The 18673-nt window shown below is 36.1% G+C and overlaps 1 protein-coding gene across 1 annotated transcript in view; it reads left to right on the top strand.

Annotated features, from left to right (window-relative positions):
• Positions 1-1639: 1639 nt before the first annotated feature.
• Positions 1640-18673, top strand: part of LOC148948377 (protein 4.1-like) — a gene marked incomplete at its 5' end in the record, with an annotated part of 340764 nt that continues 323730 nt past the window's right edge. Inside the window, one exon of the mRNA XM_089094909.1 lies at positions 1640-1687. Coding sequence (XP_088951035.1) covers positions 1640-1687 — 48 coding nt within the window. The remainder of the gene's footprint in view (positions 1688-18673) is intronic.

Genomic DNA, 18673 nt, shown 5'->3' with positions numbered 1-18673 from the left:
AACCAAAACTCTAGAAAAAGGAATTTTAATACCCTAGATGCATCAAAAGAATCAGATTTTAATGCTGATTTCAAATATATACGTTTCATCAAGTTTAGTCCTACACATCAAAAGTTACGCGCCTGGGGAAATTTGATTGATTTTCGAAAAAAGGGGAAAACTCCCTCTAAAAATTGTAGAACCTTAATGAAAATCACACTATCAGACACAACGTATTACAGAACCATACTGTAGAGGTTTTAAGCTCCTATCTACAAAAATGTGGAATTTTCCATTTTTTGCCAGAAGAAAGATCACGGATGCGTATTTTTTTTTTTTTTTTTTCTTCTTCTTTTCCCCAGGGGTGATCGTATCGACCCAGTGGTCCTAGAATATCGTGGGAGGGCTCATTGGAACGGAAATTAAAAGTTCTAGTGCCTTTTTTAAGTGACCAAAAAAATGGAGGGCAACTAGGCCCCCTCACACGCTTATTTTTTCCCAAAGTCACTCGATCAAAATTTTGAGAAAGCCATTTTGTTCAGCATGGTCGAAAATATTATAACTATGTCTTTTAGGATGACTTAATCCCTCGAAGCCCCCAGGGGGAGGGCTGAAAGTTATGAACTTTACCCAATGTTAACATATAGTATTGGTTATTGGGAAGTATACAGACGTTTTCAGGGGGGAATTCAGGGGGAATAGTAGGGGGGGGGGGGGTTCGGGGGTTATATTGGAGGATCTTTTCATGAACAAAGTTTTCATTGGGGAAGGGAGATTGCTATGAAGGGGCGCTGGATTTCCCATCATTATTTTTAAAAAAATCAGAAATTAAATATAAAAAAGTTGAAAACTTTTTTCAACTGAAAGTAAGGAACAACATCAAAACTTAAAACGAACAGAAAAATTAGCTATATGATTGGGTTCACCTTCTGGTCAATGCCTCGCTCTTTAAGCCAAAGATTTTTAGTACTTTCATAAGAGCTATTTATTCTAATTAATGGCCTCTGTGATTAAGGGGTCATTTTTAAAGAATTGGAACAAAATTCGAACTTTAGCTTAAAGAGCAAGGTATTGACTAGGGTTATGTAAGTTAATTTGTAAATTACGTCAGAACCAAATTTAGAGACAACCATTTAGCAAAAGAAAAGTAAAATTTTTATTCAAATTTTGTTTACTTATTCAATGACGGTGAGCCAAAATAAAAGCTGCATTAACTAAAAAGCGATCAGAAATTAAATAAAAAAAACAAGTTTTTCAAACTGAAAGTAAGGAGCGATGTTAAAACTTAAAACGAACAGAAATTATTCCGTATAGGAAAGGGGCTGTCCCCTCCTCAACGCCTCGCTCTTTACGCTAAAGTTTAACTCTGTCTCACAACTTTATTTTTTAAAACAATAAAAAACTTTAGCATAAAAAGCGAGGCGCTGAGGAGGGGACAGCCCCTTCCATATACGGAATAATTTCTGTTCGTTTTAAGTTTTAATGTCGCTCCTTACTTTCAGTTTAAAAAACTTGTTTTTTTTTAATTTTAATCCACTGGAATGAATTGAAGGACTCAATCGTCAGTGCTCTCTCCATCCAGTCTTTCAAATACAAACTTGACTAGGAGTGGGAGAATAGGCAGTGGAGGTTCAACCGGGAGTCATTGACTCAATAGCACTACAGGTCAGGAGGACCTCAAATCTCTCAAAGGATTAAAGTGATTAAGGTAGGGTGGTTTCTACGAGCTAGGACAATGGAAGATTATAGCTTGGTTTTATTCTGGCGTTGAGTTTTATTTAGCTCGGCAAGCTCTGCGTTTTTCACCACAAGTGTGACGCAGCGCTCACCTAGCTAAGTGTGAAAGGTTAACACTTTAATGTGAAGGATGCTTTCAAACTCTCTCACGTGAGAGCACAAAGACTTAAGTTCCATGATTTTCAAAAGCTTGCTTATATATACATGTAGCCTATATGGAGCTACATGTATATGGTGTTACAATTTTTTTTAAGCGAATTTTGTGAAGAATATGAGGAAAATCGCAAAATCTTAAGTTTTGTGAAAGCCTAATCTGAGTGGCAAGTTTTTTAAGGTCTCCATATATATGTGCTAGCATCAATAGATGCATAATTGTGAATTCCTTACAAAACTAAATAACAACAAATTTGGAGTTACAGAACGTTTGTTTCCTTAACTTAATAAAAATTGGAACAAGGTTGATTTCGAACCAATATTCTACGTGTAGTACAACGCTTTGTATGATAAAAAAAAACTTTCCCCCACCGTCAGCCCCCTATGCTTGTAAGACTAACAGCTCTTCCTCAATTTAAGTCCTTGTATGGCTCTCGTGCAGATCTTTTCACTTTTACTCTCAGGACAAATCTTTTACGTTTTCCTTTGATATCTTTTTCAAATTAATTCTATATTTACCAAATCTAAGGGTAAAATATGCTTATTTAACAAAAGTCCTGGAATCACTTTACAAATAGGTTTATTTGCTTTATCGATCCCGATGATAAAGAATAGCTTACTTGTAATTGAGGTTTCCATTTGTCTGGTATAAAAGCAAAATTGAAGGGATGTCAAAAACAAAGATACAAAGTAAATATGCATTAGTACCACAACATTATAGGAATTTCGGCAATAGAGATGAAAAGAATTTTGTAAATTGTATATCTGAAACGTAATTCAAGGGCCCCTGTATACTTTTAGATTTTAGATAACAAAAAGAAAGCTAGCAGGAGATGGATTGTATATTAACGAAACGGAATCTTACAAACAAGTTCATTCTCTTACCACTGTTAGTGATATGTAAAGTTCAAGAGTAATTGTGATGAAGGAGGAACACTCTAATTCAATCGTGTTTTTTTTCCAATGTGTGTATTTTTTGGCTGCTGTGAAAAAGTGGAAAAAACTTAATCTTCGGTGTTTTCAGGCAGAATTCAGACTTCAAGCCTTATTATATTGACCTTGGGGCACGACCCCTCCCCCCCCCCCAAAAAAAAATCCAAATTTTCTAGGATTTATGGTCACTTTTTGTTCAAATAACTTATTTTTTTTACTATTCTTACGTCCTTCCGAAACAAATACAGCATTAAATTTTGGAAACATACGCATAATATTTGCAAGGGACAAAAGAGAATGGTTTGCACTATCCCTGGAGTGTGGAGTGGATTGAGCCTGGAGCTGGGCTGGATTTGTATAGTCTATGTTAGAAAAGACTTCTCGTCATATGACTCTTTTGGGTGTCTTTTCACCGATCCGATTGAGATTTATAGAGCAAGTACTTTGGGCCAACGGGACATGAAAACGATGAGTTTTAGAGGATGACGTTTCTTCTCCTACCTTTACAGAAAATGTTAAAATTAACTTGAAACTTGTGAGGCAGGTGCCTTAGGCAAAGAGGACAAAGAGACAAATTATCAGAGGCGTAAGCTGCTTTGAAGCCCTGCCTATCTTCCCAAAAAAATAACTGAATTTATTTGACATTTAGTAGGCCAAGAGCTATAGTGAAGAGGATTTCATCGAAGAAACTTTATAATGCTGTTCTTAAGGGTACAAGCATCACGGGTTTCAAAATCAAAAAACCGACAATATAAAAAAAAAATAGATATATAAAAAACAACAAGTAGCCTACAGAAAAATATCAAAGAGCAGGATATCAAAACAAGTATATATTAAAAAAAAAGAAAAAATAAAAGCAAAAAATCCATGGAAAAAATTGTATATTACTTTTTTAACAACATCAACCGAACAAGCGTCCCAGGTTTCAAAATTTCAAAAGGTAAAGATTCTCCAAATTGTGAAACTTTGAATTCTACCAGTACGTGGATTGTAAGGGCTGGTGGTCAAAAATTTACTTTGGTAGTTTTCTTGACATCAGTTATCTCAATCCTATGTGGTCAATCACACACAAACCAATTTAAAACTTTTCTAGTACGGACTTCCCTCAAGCACGCTATAGGCTACCATCCATTGGTTCGGTAGCCTCACTGCTGCTTTTATTGTATGTTGGCCTCTTTGTAATTGGGCTTCCTTATGATTCACATAACGGTTAGCAGTATAAAGTGGGCCCCTTTACCCCACTAACAACAAGCTTATAAGCTCCGGTCATATTTTACTTGTTGATGGACCTAACCTAATGGGGGCTTTTTGTATGCGTTTGAAACTAAGAAACGTTTGTTTCTATTCCAAAAATCGAGAATGACTTTTAGGATAGAATCGTATAGTACGTTGGAAAACAGGTCAGAGGGGTTAGAGATTTGTGTTGGGTAAATTCTACGAGTTTTTGATGTCTATTATGGGTCAAGAAAAATTTGTTTCTGAAGCCGAATTGCTCTTATTATCCAATAAATTGAAAACGAATGATAGGTCAGGTTTTACGCGTTGCAGCAAAGGAAGATATCATGAAATAAAGGAAGATATGTTGGAGCTAACAAAAGAGACATGAAATATTGAAAAAAGTACTAATATTGACTTGGTGTCAGGAAAGATAGAGCAAAGTTTAAAGCTGAAAAACAATATTCTGAGACCGTGTCCATGGATCTTTTCATCAATTTCCTGTTGAAGAAATTCTTCTCGGGACATACCATTTTCAAAGCTTTGAGAGGTTGGTAGCCGCAGCATTTAATTAAAAGGGAAGTAAAAAACTAAAGTGTTGTATCCCTACCTTTTTGTTGGTGAAGCCGGCAAAAGCTTGATGCAGCCCCCTCACCTTACCCAGCAAACGTAAACTAATTGTATGTGATTTCGTGCCAAAATGGAATGTAGGGATAGAAAAATGGATATTGAAAAAATACTCGAGAGATAAGAATTTAAAGCACTAAGAAACAATAAAGAAATATAAAAAAGAGTTCAAACTGTACAGTTCGTCGATGGTTATATCCTTATTTTTTGTCCCATAAATTTTAAAAGACACGACTGATACTGATACAGACATTAAATAGGTTTTGGCAAATTGTAACTTGCAATTGCTTTCAGTTTAGGACACGTGAGGCTAAACGAAACATGATTGCCTCCACAGTTTGCACACTTGGTGACAAATTGCAAGGCGAGCCCCATCTTCTACATGGGGACCAGCACATTGCGCACATTTTGGTGTTGCACTGGAACAAGATGACGGGAGATGTTCAGAGGGCAGGCAAATGTTACAAAAACGGGGAATTGCCTTGAACACCTAAAAACGTAGGTTTTCATATCCTACTTTAAGACCATATCTGATATATAACATCTAGTGTCTACATTTTGCCTTTTTAGAGTCCAAGTTTATTCTGACCTTTCCGGGGGACAGAGGAAGAGAGTCCCGAAATTCCCATTATCAACATGCTTACGAGTAAAGGGCATTGGATCCCAACTAAAGTTAGGGTAAAGGACGATTGACAAACAGGCTGATAAACAAACAGGCAAATTTCAGCTTTTTTTAGTCAGTGGCTCATCCAACTTTCACAGGGTAAAGGGTCCCTCAATTTTTTACCGTGATAATGCCAAAATATCTCACTAGATGCAAAAGAAATTGGGAAGAAGGCAGAGCTAGTTTTCTATTTTGGCTTTCTGGTTTTTAGAGTACATCCTACCTTTATGGGAAAGAGGGAGGGTAGCTATTCGCGGCACCTCAATGAAGGGGCTGTTATGTTTTCGCAAAATGTGTTGGGTAGTGACGGTTGGTTTTCGTTTAGTGGATTTTTGGAGTCCAAGCACGATCCAATCTTTGTAGGTAGAAAGGGCACTAAATTCTGTCCATCAGAATATATGCCAGACAGTGTTGCTCAGTCTCAATTAAACTTAGTTAAAGGTACCACCTAGTAATATGATTTCTCTTTTCGGTGTCCAAAAGTAATCACATATATGGGAGGGGGTTAAATCCTATTCATCTGAGTATGCATCATAAGAATTTGTCAAATCTCAGCCTAGCTGAGTTTGGCTTATGTCCTAGTCATGCCATTTAAATAGCTGATATCAGTTAAAACTCTATAGGGAAGGATAAAGAGAAGGGGCAGAGTCCTAGACCCTAGTCGAAAATAGGTCAGCTTCTTTTCAAATGTGGGCTTTTCATTTTGATGTCTCAGAACTTAAATAGAATTGGTTCGATTATGCACCAATGTTGAATGAATCTTTTAGGATATTTTATTCGCTATTAAAGGAAGACCTCTCCTAAGAGTACCCCCAATTTCGTATGACAGTAGAGGTACCACAACTTTTAATTGCAAATTTTATTCGTATTAAGATATAATTTTATTTTTGTTCTGTTGCTATTGATACAGCCTGTTGGAAATAGAAACTCTTTTCATTAGAGCTCAATTTAGGCTCTTGACTTTACAAGACTTGGGGGCGTTAGCCCTTCTCCTTTTTGTGATAATTTCTGTTTGCTTTGAGTTTCAACTAATAACTCATTTTTATTTCTGTTGTTTTTCAGCCTCGTTTAGTCGTTGATAGCGATTTCTGTTTGTTTTAAGTTGGAATTATTACATTTCTGCTCGTCCTGATTCTGTTTCTGCTTGTCTTTGGTTTAATATTAATTTAAAAAGCTTTTTCGACAAAACAGGTTTTTCAAAGAAAAGTAAAGAGGTCCATTAAACCAAAAATGAGCAGATATATATTCAAGTAATATTCCAAGCGTAAAACTACAACAAATCGCCATCAATAAATAAATGGAACCCAAATGAACAAAAATTGCAATTAGTAACCAAGTCAAACACAAAACAAGCAAAAATTAACATGAGTAGTGCTGAAAACCTCCATGCCTTCTAAAGACCAGTACAGTTGGACTTTAATAAATAAAAAATGCTTGATATGTATGTATATGCAATTATGCATGTATACATTGATAAGATGAATACTTGATAGATAAGTATGTATACTACCTTCCACATAGGCAAACAATGATCGGTCATTTTATTATAAGAATCTTATTGTATTTTTTATTGTTGTAATTACCTGTTTGTTTAAATAAACGAGTAGAAAGGCCCTAATGAATATAAGATACACTGCGTGCTGCCATCTACAATTTAGTCTAACGCTGTACGAACATAATTTATTCAAGGATTATCGATCGAGTCTAATGGGGGTCAAGGTCGATTTATTTGTTGTTTCTAGGTGTAATGACTCTGGGGGTGAAGTTTGCACATGCGCATTGACGGGGAGGAAGAGATGTATTGATCTAGGACAAGAGGGGGGGAAATGAATGTCCAAGAAATTGATTTACATAATCGGAGGGAACAGATGTATTGATCTATGACACGATGGGAAAGTGAATTTCCGAGAACTTGATTCGTATGATCGAGGATAATGTATTGATCGACCCAAGGGGAATTTATTTGTTGTTTCTAAGGGGAATTACTGATTCACGAAAGGAGAATTAGAAATGACATTACTTGTTTCCTAGGAATTATACGGGACTCTAAAGAGATAAATTAATATTCTATTTTTTAAATACGGCTTCTTCAATCTTTAGGTCACAGATATAAATTAATATTCTATCGAAACCATAATAGTGTAGCTAGGAACATCTATGAGATGAAGAGATTAACGCGGGAAAAGGTTTCCTAGGAATTTCATATGTGACCGCACAGGGATGAAAAAACAAAAGGAACACGCAGAAATTACGTTTAGGGATTATTTGGGCGAAACCGTTTTGAGACATTTTAGAAGATGATTTAAGCGAAACCGTTTGAGGCATTTTAGAAGATGATATTAGAAGATGATTTAGAAGATGATTTGAGGGTGAAACTCTGTGGTCGTTATAATACACAAGTTCCGTTTGAACAATGTTGTGATGTCCCCAACCTCAACCCCAAAGGACCCCCCTACCCCAACCCCAAAGTGTCCTATCGCCCCGGGCCCCCAGAGGCCCCCAGGACCGCAAAAGGCCCCCGAACCCCCAAATGCCACCCGGCCCCCCAAGTGCCCCTGGGGCCCCATATTTTTTTTAATACTTTTTGAATCAATTTTTTTGCATGTCAGGGTTGGGGTTTCCAAGTCCAAGAATTTGTCTTTGTTGGTTTGTATATCTAAAGTGCCTGTCTTTCTCTGTTTGCATGTCTGGGTTGGTGTTCGCAAGTCCAAGTATTTGTCTTTGTTGGTTTGTATATATATCTAAAGTGCCTGTCTTTCTCTGTTTGCATGTCTGATTCTATTTGATTGCATGTCTGGGTTGGTGTTTGCAAGTCCAAGTATTTGTCTTTTTTGGTTTGTATATCTAAAGTGCCTGTCTATCTCTGTTTGCATGCCTGATTCTATTTGTTTGCATGTCTGGGTCAGTGTTTACAAGTCCAAGTATTTGTCTTTGTTGCTTTGTATATCTAAAGTGCCTGTCTTTCTCTGTTTGCATGTCTGATTCTATTTGGTTACATGTCTGGGTAGGTGTTTGCAAGTCCAAGTATTTGTCTTTGTTGGTTTGTATATCTAAAGTGCCTCAATTTTATCGGTTTGTATGTCTGAATCTATTTGTTTGCATGTCTGGGGTGGTGTTTGCAAGTCCAAGAATTTGTCTTTGTTGGTTTGAATGTCTAAAGTGCCTGTCTTTCTCTGTTTTTGTTTTTGATACTATTTGTTTGCATGTCTGGGTTGGTGTTTGCGAGTCCAAGAATTTGTCTTTGTTAGTTTGAATGTCTAAAGTGCCTGTCTTTCTCTGTTTTTGTGTCTGACTCTATTTGTTTGCATGTCTGGGTTGGTGTTTACAAGTCCAAGAATTTGTCTTTCTTGCTTTAATGTCTAAAGTGTCTGTCTTTCTCTATTTGTATGTCTGATTCTATTTGTTTGCATGTCTGGGTTGGTGTTTGCAAGTCCAAGTATTTGTCTTTTTTGGTTTGAATCCCTAAAGTGTCTGTCTTTCTCTGTTTCTGTGTCTGATTCTATTTGTTTGCATGTCTGGGTTAGTGTTTGCAAGTCTAAGTATTTGTATTTTTTGGTTTGAATGTCTAAAGTGTCTGTCTTTCTCTGTTTGTGTGTCTTATTCTATTTGTTTGCATGTCTGGGTTGGTGTTTGCAAGTCCAAGTATTTGTCTTAGTTGCTTTGAATGTCGAAAATGTCTCTCTTTCTCTGTTTGTGTGTCTGATTCTATTTGTGTGCAAGTCTGGGTTAATGTTTGCAAGTCCAAGTATTTGTCTTTGTTGCTTTGAATGTCTAAAATGTCTGTCTTTCTCTGTTTGTGCGTCTGATTCTATTTGTTTGCATGTCTGGGTTGGTGTTTACAAGTCAAAGCATTTGTCTTTGTTGCTTTGCATATCTAAAGTACTTGTCTTTCTCTGTTTGCATGTCTGGTTCTATTTGTTTACGTGTCTGGGTTGGTGTTTGCAAGTCCAAGTGTTTGTCTTTGTTGGTTTGTATATCTAAAGTGCCTCAATTTTCTCGGTTTGTATGTCTGAATCTATTTGTTTGCATGTTTGGGTTGGTGTTTGCAAGTCCAAGAATTTGTCTTTGTTGGTTTGAAAATCTAAAGTGTCTGTCTTTCTCTGTTTGTGTGTCTGATTCTATTTGGTTGCATGTCTGGGTTGATGTTTTCAAGTCCAAGTGTTTGTCTTTGTTGGTTTGAATGTCTAAAGTGTCTGTCTTTCTCTGTTTGTGTGTCTGATTCTATTTGTTTACATGTCTGGGTTGGTGTTTGCAAGTCCAAGTATTTGTCTTCGTTGGTTTGAAAGTCGAAAATGTCTGTCTTTCTCTGTTTGTGTGTCTGATTCCATTTGTTTTCATGTCTGAGTTGATGTTTGCAAGTCCAAGTATTTGTCTTTGTTGGTTTGAATGTCTAAAGTGTCTGTCTTTCACGGTTTTTATGTCTGATTCTATTTGTTTGCATGTCTGGGCTAATTTTTGCAAGTCCAAGTATTTGTCTTTATTGGTTTGATTGTCTAAAGTTTCTGTCTTTCTCTGTTTGTGTGTCTGATTCTATGTGTGTGCTTGTCTATGACGGTGCTCACAATTCCTTTATTTAGTATGTGTTGTTTCGAACACCCACAGTGTCTTTCTTCCTATGTTCGGAAATCTGTTTCAATTTGTTTGCATGTCTGGTTTAATCTATGAATTTCCAGCAATTTGTCTTTGTTGGTATGAATGTCTAAAATGTCTGTTTTTCTCTGTTTGTGTGTCTGATTCTACTTGTTTGCATGTCTGGGTTGGTGTTTATAAGTCCAAGAATTTTTCTTTGTTGGTTTGATTGTCTAAAGTGTCGGTCTTTCTCTGTTTGTGTGTCTGATTCTATTTGTTTGTATGTCTGGGTTGGTGTTTGCAAGTCCAAGTATTTTTCTTTGTTGGTTTGAATGTCTAAAGTGTCTGTGTTTCTCTGTTTGTGCATCTGATTCTATTTGTTTGCATGTCTGGGTTGGTGTTTGCAAATCCAAGAATTTGTCTTTCTTGGTTTGAATGTCTAAAGTGTCTGTCTTTCTCTGTTTGTGTGTCTGATTCTATTTGTTAGTATGTCAGGGTTGGTGTTTGCAAGTCCAAGTATTTGTCTTTGTTGGTTTGAATGTCTATAGTGTCTGTCTTTCTCTATTTGTGTGTCTGATTCTATTTGTTTGCATGTCTGGGTTGGTGCTTTGCAAGTCCAAGAATTTGTCTTTGTTGGTTTGAAGGTCTAAAGTGTCTTATTTTCTCTGTTTGTATGTCTGATTCTACTTTTTTGCGTGTCTGGGTTGGTGTTAGCAAGTCCGAGAATTTGTCATTGTTGGTTTGAATGTCTAAAGTGTCTGTCTTTCTCTGTTTGTGTGTCTGATTCTATTTGTTTGCATGTCTGGGTTGGTGTTTGCAAGTCCAAGAATTTGTCTTTGGTGGTTTGAATATAAAAAGTGTCTGTCTTTTTCTGTTTGCATGTCTGATTCTATTTGTTTGCATGTCTGGGTTGGTGTTTACAAGTCCAAGTATTTGTCTTTGTTGGTTTGAATGTCTAAAGTGTCCGTCTTTCTCTGTTTGTGTGTCTGATTCTATTTGTTTGCATGTCTGGGATGGTGTTTGCAAGTCCAAGAATTTTTCTTGGTTTGATTGTCTAAAGTGTCTGTCTTTCTCTGTTTGTGTGTCTGATTCTATTTTTTTACATGTCTGGGTTGGTGTTTGCAAGTCCGAGCACTTGTCTTTGTTGGTTTGAATGTCTAAAGTGTCTGTCTTTCTCTGTTTGTGTGTCTGATTCTATTTCTTTGCATGTCTGGGTTGGTGTTTGCATGTATGGGTTGGTTTTTGCAAGTCCAAGAATTTGTCTTTGTTGGTTTGAATGTCTAAAGTGTCTGTCTTTCTCTGTTTGTGTGTCTGATTCTATTTGTTTGCATGTATGAGTTGGTGGTTGCAAGTCCAAGAATTTGTCTTTGTTGGTTTGAATGCCTAAAGTGCCTGTCCTCCTCTGTTTGTGTGTCTGATTCCATTTGTTTGCATGTCTGGGTTGATGTTTGAAAGTCCAAGAATATGACTTTGTTGGTTTGAATGTCTAAAGTGTCTGTCTTTCTCTGTTTGTGTGTCTGATTCTATTTGTTTGCATATCTGGGTTGGTGTTTGCATGTATGGGTTGGTTTTTGCAAGTCCAAGAATTTGTCTTTGTTGGTTTGAATGTCTAAAGTGTCTGTCTTTCTCTGTTTGTGTGTCTGATTCTATTTGTTTGCATGTCTGGATTGGTGTTTGCAAGTCCAAGAATTTGTCATTGTTGGTTTGAATGTCTAAATTGTCTGTCTTTCTCTGTGTGTGTGTCTGATTCTATTTGTTTGCATGTCTGGGTTGATGTTTGCAAGTCCAAGAATTTGTCTTTGCTGATTTTGAATGTCTAAAGTGTCTGTCTTTCACTGTTTGTGTGTCTGATTCTACTTGTTTGCATGTCTGGGTTGGTGTTTGAAAGTCCAAGTATTTTTCTTTTTTGGTTTGAATGCCTAAAGTGTCTGTCTTTCTCTGTTTGTGTGTCTGATTCTAGTTGTTTGCATGTCTGGGTTTGTGTTTGCAAGTCCAAGTATTTTTCTTTTTTGGTTTGAATGTCTAAAGTGTCTGTCTTTATCTGTTTGTGTGTCTGATTCTATTTGTTTGCATGTCTGAGTTGGTGTTTGCAAGTCCAAGTATTTGTCTTCGTTGGTTTGAATGTCGAAAATGTCTGTCTTTCTCTGCTTGTGTGTCTGATTCTATTTTCTTACGTGTTAGAGCTGGTGTTTACAACTCCAACTTTTTGGTATTGTTGATTTGAACGTCTAAATTTTCTGTTTTTCTCGGTGTAAATGTTTAATTCTATTTTTTTTCATTTCTGCGCAAGTGTTTTCATGTCCAAGTCTTTTTCTTTGATTAGATGTATATCTAAAGTGTCTGTCTTTCTCTGTTTGTGTGTCTGATTCTACTTGTTTGCATGTCTGGGTTGATGTTTGCAAGTCCAAGTATTTGTCTTTGTTGATTTTGAGTGTCTAAATTGTCTTCCTTTCTTTGTTTGTGGGTCTGATTCTATTTGTTTACATGTCTGGGTTGATGTTTGCAAGTCCGAATATTTGTCTTTGTTGGTTTGTATGTATAAAGTGCATGAGTTTGTCTGTTTATGTGTATGATTCTATTTGTTTTCATGTCCGGGTTGGTGTTTGCAAGTCCAAGAATTTGTCTTTGTCGGTATGAATGTCTAAATTGTCTGTCTTTCTCTATTTGAGTGTCTGATTCTATTTGTTTACATGTCTGGGTTGATTTTTGCAAGACCAAGAATTTGTCTTTGTTTGTTTGAATGTCTAAAATGTCTGTCTTTCTCTGTTTGTGTGTCTGATTCTACTTGTTTGCGTGTCTTGGTTGGTGTTGGGAAGTCCAAGTATTTTTCTTTGTTGGTTTGAAAGCCTAAAGTTTCTGTCTTTCTCTGTTTGTGTGTCTGATTCTACTTGTTTATGTGTCTTGGTTGGTGTTTGCATGTCCAAGTATTTGTATTTGTTGGTTTGAATGTCTAAAGTGTCTGTCTTTCTCTGTTTGTGTGTCTGATTCTGCCTGTTTGCATGTCTGGGTTGGTGTTTAAAAGTCCAAGAATATGTCTTTGTTGGTTTGATTGTCTAAAGTGTCTGTCTTTCTCTGTTTGTGTGTCTGATTCTATTTGTTTGCATGTCTGGGTTGGTGTTTGCAAGTCCAAGTATTTGTCTTTGTTGCTTTGAATGTCTAAACTGTCTATCTTTCTCTGTTTTTGTGTCTGATTCCATTTCTTTGCATGTCAGGGTTGGTGTTTGCAATTCCAAATATTTGTCTTCGTTGGTTTGAATATATAAAGTGTATGTCGTTCTCTGTTTATGTGTCTGATTCTATTTGTTTGCATGTCTGGGTTGGTGTTTGCAAGTCCAAGAATTTGTCTTTGTTGGTTTGAATGTCTAAAGTGTCTGTCTTTCTCTGTTTGTGTGTCTGATTCTATTTGTTAGTATGTCAGGGTTGGTGTTTGCAAGTCCAAGGATTTGTCTTTGTTGGTTTGAATATCTATAGTGTCTGTCTTTCTCTATTTGTGTGTCTGATTCTATTTGTTTGCATGTCTTGGTTGGTGCTTTGCAAGTCCAAGAATTTGTCTTTGTTCATTTGAAGGTCTAAAGTGTCTTATTTTCTCTGTTTGTGTGTCTGATTCTACTTGTTTGCATGTCTGGGTTGGTGTTTGCAAGTCCAAGAATTTGTCTTTGTTGGTTTGAATGTCTAAATTGTGTATCTTTCTCTTTTTGTGTGTCTGATTTTATTTGTTTGTGTGTCTGGGCTGATTCCTGCAAGTCCAAGTATTTGTCTTTCTTGGTTTGATTGTCTATTTCTCTCTTTCTCTGTTTGTGGGTTTGATTATATTGGTTTACATTTCTGGGTAGGTGTTTGCAAGTCCAAGAATTTGTCTTTGTTGGTTTGAATGTATAAAGTTTCTGTCTTTCTCTGTTTGTTTGTCTGATTCTATTTGTTTGCATGTCTGGGTTGGTGTTTGCATTTCCAAGTATTTGTCTTTGTTGGTTTGAATGTCTAAAGTGTCTGTCTTTCTCTGTTTGTGTGTCTGATTCTAATTGTTTGCATGTTTGGGTTGGTGTTTATAAGTCCAAGAATTTGTCTTTGTTGTTTTGATTGTCTAAAGTGTCGGTCTTTCTCTGTTTGTGTGTCTGATTTTATTTGTTTGCATGTCTGGGTTGGTGTTTGCAAGTCCAAGAATTTGTCTTTCTTGGTTTGAATGTCTAAAGTGTCTGTCTTTCTCTGTTTGTGTGTCTGATTCTATTTGTTAGTATGTCAGGGTTGGTGTTTGCAAGTCCAAGGATTTGTCTTTGTTGGTTTGAATGTCTATAGTGTCTGTCTTTCTCTATTTGTGTGTCTGATTCTATTTGTTTGCATGTCTGGGTTGGTGCTTTGCAAGTCCAAGAATTTGTCTTTGTTGGTTTGAAGGTCTAAAGTTTCTTATTTTCTCTGTTTGTGTGTCTGATTCTATTTGTTTGCATGTCTGGGTTGGTGTTTGCATGTCCAAGTATTTGTCTTTGTTGGTATGAATGTCTAAATTGTCTGTCTTTCTCTGTTTGTGTGTCTGATTCTACTTGTTTGCATGTCTGGGTTGGTGTTTATAAGTCCAAGAATTTTTCTTTGTTGTTTTGAATATCAAAACTGTCTGTGGTTCTCTGTGCGCGCGTCTTATCCTATACGATGGATTGTCTGGGTTGGTGTTTGCAAGTCCAAGAATTTGTCTGTTGGTTTGAAAGTCTAAAGTATTTGTCTTTCTCTGTTTAAATGTCTGAATTTAATTGTTTGCATGTCTGAGTTTGTGTTTGCAAGTCCAAGGATTTGTCTTTGTTGGTTTGAATGTCTATAGTGTCTGTCTTTCTCTATTTGTGTGTCTGATTCTATTTGTTTGCATGTCTGGGTTGGTGCTTTGCAAGTCCAAGAATTTGTCTTTGTTGGTTTGAAGGTATAAAGTATCTTATTTTCTCTGTTTGTGTGTCTGATTCTACTTGTTTGCATGTCTGGGTTGGTGTTTGCAAGTCCAAGAATTTGTCTTTGTTGGTTTGAATGTCTCAAGTGTCTGTCTTTCTCTGTTTGTGTGTGTCTGATTCTATTTGTTTGCATGTCTGTGTTGGTGTTTGCAAGTCCAAGAATTTCTCTTTGTTGGTTTGAATATAAAAAGTGTCTGTCTTTCTCTGTTTGCATGTCTGATTCTATTTTTTTTTGCATGTCTGGGTTGGTGTTTACAAGTCCAAGTATTTTTTTTTGTTGGTTTGAATGTCTAAAGTGTCTGTCTTTCTCTGTTTATGTGTCTGATTCTATTTGTTTGCATGTCTGGGCTGGTGTTTGCAAGTCCAAGAATTTGACTTTCTTGGTTTGATTGTCTAAAGTGTCTGTCTTTCTCTGTTTGTGTGTCTGATTCTATTTGTTTACATGTCTGGGTTGGTGTTTGCAAGTCCGAGCACTTGTCTTTGTTTGTTTGAATATCTAAAGTGACTGTCTTTCTCTGTTTGTGTGTCTGATTCTATTTGTTGGCATGTCTGGGATGGTGTTTGCATGTCCAAGTATTTTTCTTTGATGGTTTGAATGTCTAAACTGTCTGTCTTTCTCTGTTTTTTTGTATGACTACATTTGTTTGCATGTATGGGTTGGTGTTTGCATGTCCAAGTATTTGTCTGGATTTTTTCAGTAGTGTTTTATCGTGCTTTACCATGCCACTGTTACATTCTGAAGATGTTTCTAAATTCATTTTGGATTTTTTTATTGAAGTGTAAGAGTCAGGTTAGGTTAGGTTTTATGAAGAAGCGCAAAATGTTCAAGTTCTCTTCTGAATTTTCTTAAAGAAAAGAAAAAAGCTATAGTCCAATTCTAATTTTTTCCAAAGAAAAAAAAATCTTCGACCTTTTAATAAACATTCTAAGCGTTTGACATGCTAACATATCCTAAAATAATGGAAATATAACAAAGTAATGTATAATATATTTTTAATGAAATAACAACATGTAGAATATTAACACAAAATATGTTTCAGATATTATTATACATTATTAACATCGTTGGACAACGTTGGACATTTTGAATCTCTTCCATGAAATAATTTATCATGTTCTCTTTTGATACTAGAGTTACTTGCTTCTCATAGTTCATAAGCGGTAGAAAAATTCATCATCCATTTTGTTTCATATACAACTTTTATAGGGGTGTCAACTACTGGCTCAATCTGTATTTTTTCTTTAGTATTATTTGATTCATTGACTATTTGATCTATAGTAGTAATAATGCTCACTAATGCTTCATTTTCATTCAATTCATCTTCATAATCATTGATGATATTGTATGCCAATGCCCTTTTTATTTTGCAGGCGACTTCACTGTCTAGTTTCACACTATGTTCACACAGGTAACATTTCAGGCAGGCATCCATGATATGGTTTATTAAACTATTGCAGCAGTAGGTCTTCCTTTACCTCTTTGCTTTCATTTGAATAGTAATACCAGAACGATGGGAATAGGATCTAACAATAGGTAGCGTGTTATCAGAACTATTAGCAAGAAGATGACCATCTTCATCAACTATTATTTCTAAGTTGGCATTCTTCTATAGCACTATCATCTCTGGGGCTTTCACTCTCGCATATCCACCTTCAGCAATTTAGAATGATTTCACTAGTCCAAAGAAATTTAGCTTTTCACTATCATGACAACGCACACATACATTTCCAATAAGATCTCCAATAATGCTTGTCTCATAGTTTAAATAACGATCTATGTCGGCATTCAACACGACGATGATTTTATCGTGTGTGCATACTTTCGCTGAATAATTCATTTTCACTTTTTTCTAAGTATGATACAAGGTGTTTATCCTGCCAAAGTGTGAAAATTACTGATTTAATACCTACATTTGACTAGGTAGTGTCGATAACCCGTCATAGAGCATCACTGAGACAGCCGCATAGTGTCTGTGACCAACCATAGAGTATAATTGATACATCCATATAAATAAATATTAATAAATAAATAGAAACATTTCTCCATGTTTAAGTTAAGTTGGATTAGGTTAGCTTATCATGAGCCCCCCAAGACTCCCGGGCTCCCCAAGGGCTCTTGGGCCCCAAGAGCCCCCTCCCTCCCTCCCCTCCCTTTCCCCCTACATATAAATACAAAAACCAGAGGTTAGATTAGGTTAGGTTAGGCTAGATTAGGTTACATGTGCACACCTAACAAATTTAGGTTAAATTACACTAGGTTAAGTGGCCCACCACTTAACCTAGTGTAAGTTAACCTAAAAATGTTAGGTGCGCACATGTAACCTAATCTAGCCTAACCTATCCTAATCTAACCTCTGGTTTTTGTATTTCTAAGTAGGGGGAAAGGGAGGTAGAGAGGAGAGAGGGAGCTCTTTGGGGCCACGGGGCCCTTGGGGGGCCCGGGGTCCTGTGGGGGGGGAGGGCTCATGATAAGCTAACCTAATCCAAATTAACTTAAACACGGAGAAATGTTTCTATTTATTTATTAATATTTATTTATATGGCTGTATCAATTATACTCTATGGTTGGTCATAGACACTATGCGGCTGTCTTAGTGATGCTCTATGACGGGTTATCGACACTACCTAGTTAAACGTAGGTATTAAATCAGTAATTTTCACACTTTGGCAGGATAAACACCTTTTATCATACTTAGAAAAAAGGTGAAAATGAATTATTCAGCGAAAGTGTGTACACACGATAAAATCATCGTCGTGTTGAATGCCGACATAGATCGTTATTTAAACTATGAGACAAGCATTAATGGAGATCTTATTGGAAACGTATGTGTGTGTTGTCATGATAGTGAAAAGCTAAATTTCTTTGGACTATCGAACCCATTCAACATTGCTCAAGGTGGATATGCGAGAGTGAGAGCACCAGAGATGATAGTGCTAAAGGAGAAAGTCAGCTTAAAAATAATAGTTGATGAAGATGGTCATCTTCTTGCTAATGGTTCTGGTAACACACTACCTATTGATAGATCCTATTCCCATCGTTCAGGTATTACTATTCAAATGAAAGAAAAGAGTAAAGGAAAGGCCTACTGCTGCACTAGTGTAATAAATCATATCATGTGTACCTGCCAGAACTGTTACCTGTGTAAACACAATGTGACAATAGACAGTGAAATCGCTGGGAAAATAAAAAGGGCATTGGCATACAATATCATCAATGATTATAATGATAAATTGATGGAAAATGAAGCATAAGTGAGCATTATTACTAATATAGATCATATAGTCAATGAATCAAATAATACTAAAGAAGAAATTCAGATTGAGCCAGTAGGTGACACCCCTGTAAAAATTGTATTTGACACAAAATGGATGAAGGATTATTATACCGGTTATGAACTATGAGAAGCGAGTAACTCTAGTATCAAAAGAGAACATGATAAATTATTTTATGGAACAGATTCAAAATGTCCAACGTTGTCCAACGATGTTAATAATGTATAATAATATCTGAACCATATTTTTGTGTTAATATGCTACATGTTGTTATTTCATTAAAAATACATTATATATTACTTTGTTATATTTCGATTATTTAGGATATGTTAGCAAGTCAAACGCTTAGAATGTTTATTGAAAGGTCGGAGATTTTTTGTTTTCTTTGGAAAAAATTAGAATTGGACTGTAGCTTTTTTCTTTTCTTTAAGAAAATTCAGAAGAGAACTTGAACATTTTGAGCTTCTTCAAAAAAACTAGCCTAACCTGACTCTTACAAATCAATAAAAAAAATCCAAAGTGAACTTAGCAACAGCTTCAGAATGTAACAGTGGCATGGTAAAGCACGACAAAACCCTACTGAAATAATCCAGAC

Source organism: Artemia sp. Qi Xiang Cuo, chromosome 9 (assembly GCF_049724085.1).
Source record: "Artemia sp. Qi Xiang Cuo chromosome 9, ASM4972408v1, whole genome shotgun sequence".
In the NCBI taxonomy this organism is placed as follows: domain Eukaryota; kingdom Metazoa; phylum Arthropoda; class Branchiopoda; order Anostraca; family Artemiidae; genus Artemia; species Artemia sp. Qi Xiang Cuo.
The sequence above is the reverse complement of the archived record's forward strand: the minus strand, read 5'-3'. Positions and strand labels throughout refer to the sequence as shown.